General features: G+C 39.2%; 1 protein-coding gene across 1 annotated transcript; it reads left to right on the plus strand.

Moving 5' to 3' along the window:
* On the plus strand, positions 1-872 carry LOC134793188 (selenoprotein M-like). Its single transcript, XM_063764772.1, has 2 exons — positions 1-200; positions 276-872. Exons 1-2 carry the CDS (start codon positions 117-119, stop codon positions 516-518), a joined length of 327 nt encoding a protein of 108 aa, XP_063620842.1. The 5' UTR covers positions 1-116; the 3' UTR covers positions 519-872.

Consider the following 872-nt stretch of genomic DNA (forward strand, 5'->3'; position numbering starts at 1 on the left):
GCTCAGTCCGAGTTAGCAGGTCGAGGGGTAAATTAGTTTGCTAGTGTTTAAAACTTATTTACCCGCCGTAATTAACCGGTGTATATTTCGTCAACTGCAAAAGTTATCCTATCAGAATGAAAACACTAGCAGTATTCTGTGTAGTACTAGCATTAGCATCTGCTTACGACCAATCGAACATCGTAGGGGCCAGGATAGAGGTAAACGCCTCCTAATTTGTAGTTATTACATGATTCAGTATATTTGGAGGGGTATTGATGGGTGTTTTTTTGCAGACGTGTCGTGGATGCTCGTTGAACCGGCTTCCTCAAGTGAAGCAGTTCGTGATGGAAGACGCGCCCCTGTATGAACAAGTAGAAGTGAAGTTCATCACTGGCGCGGCGCCTGAGGTGGTGCTACTTGGCGAGAACGACCACGAATTGGAGAGGCTGCCGCTCTCCCACCTGGATCGCAAGGAGTGTAACCAGTTACTTGAGGAAAGAGGGTTCGTAAAGAAACAAAAGAAATCGGAGTTTTAGTTTGTCATTTTAGGCCCACATGGGTGTAATAAAGTTACGATTGAAGGTCATATAAAAATGGATTCATAATTAATACCCAAACTAATAAGGTAAAAAGCTAGATTGTAATATGTGCTGTAAGTTTTACTACATTCCATGTGTGAAAATGGTATATGAAGCAATGTTTAGTATTAACTTGTAGCTAAATTTGCCTATTATGATGAAAATAGTCTTCTACTACTAGTACAAATTTGTGTTTAGTTTATATAAGTGTACCTAATATCTGTAATTAAGAGGAATCTTGTCTGCTATTACAGTGTTTCATGGCCACTGACAAAGCTAGAATTGTAAAATAATAAACAGCTTTTCACAATA

Source organism: Cydia splendana, chromosome 8 (genome assembly GCF_910591565.1).
Source record: "Cydia splendana chromosome 8, ilCydSple1.2, whole genome shotgun sequence".
NCBI lineage: Eukaryota > Metazoa > Arthropoda > Insecta > Lepidoptera > Tortricidae > Cydia > Cydia splendana.

Bases quoted from the DNA above. Each gene is read 5' to 3' on its own strand.
- LOC134793188 (XM_063764772.1), top strand. From the start codon at position 117: ATGAAAACACTAGCAGTATTCTGTGTAGTACTAGCATTAGCATCTGCT. The intron at 201-275 runs GTAAACGCCTCC...GTTTTTTTGCAG, and splicing joins TCGTAGGGGCCAGGATAGAG to ACGTGTCGTGGATGCTCGTT.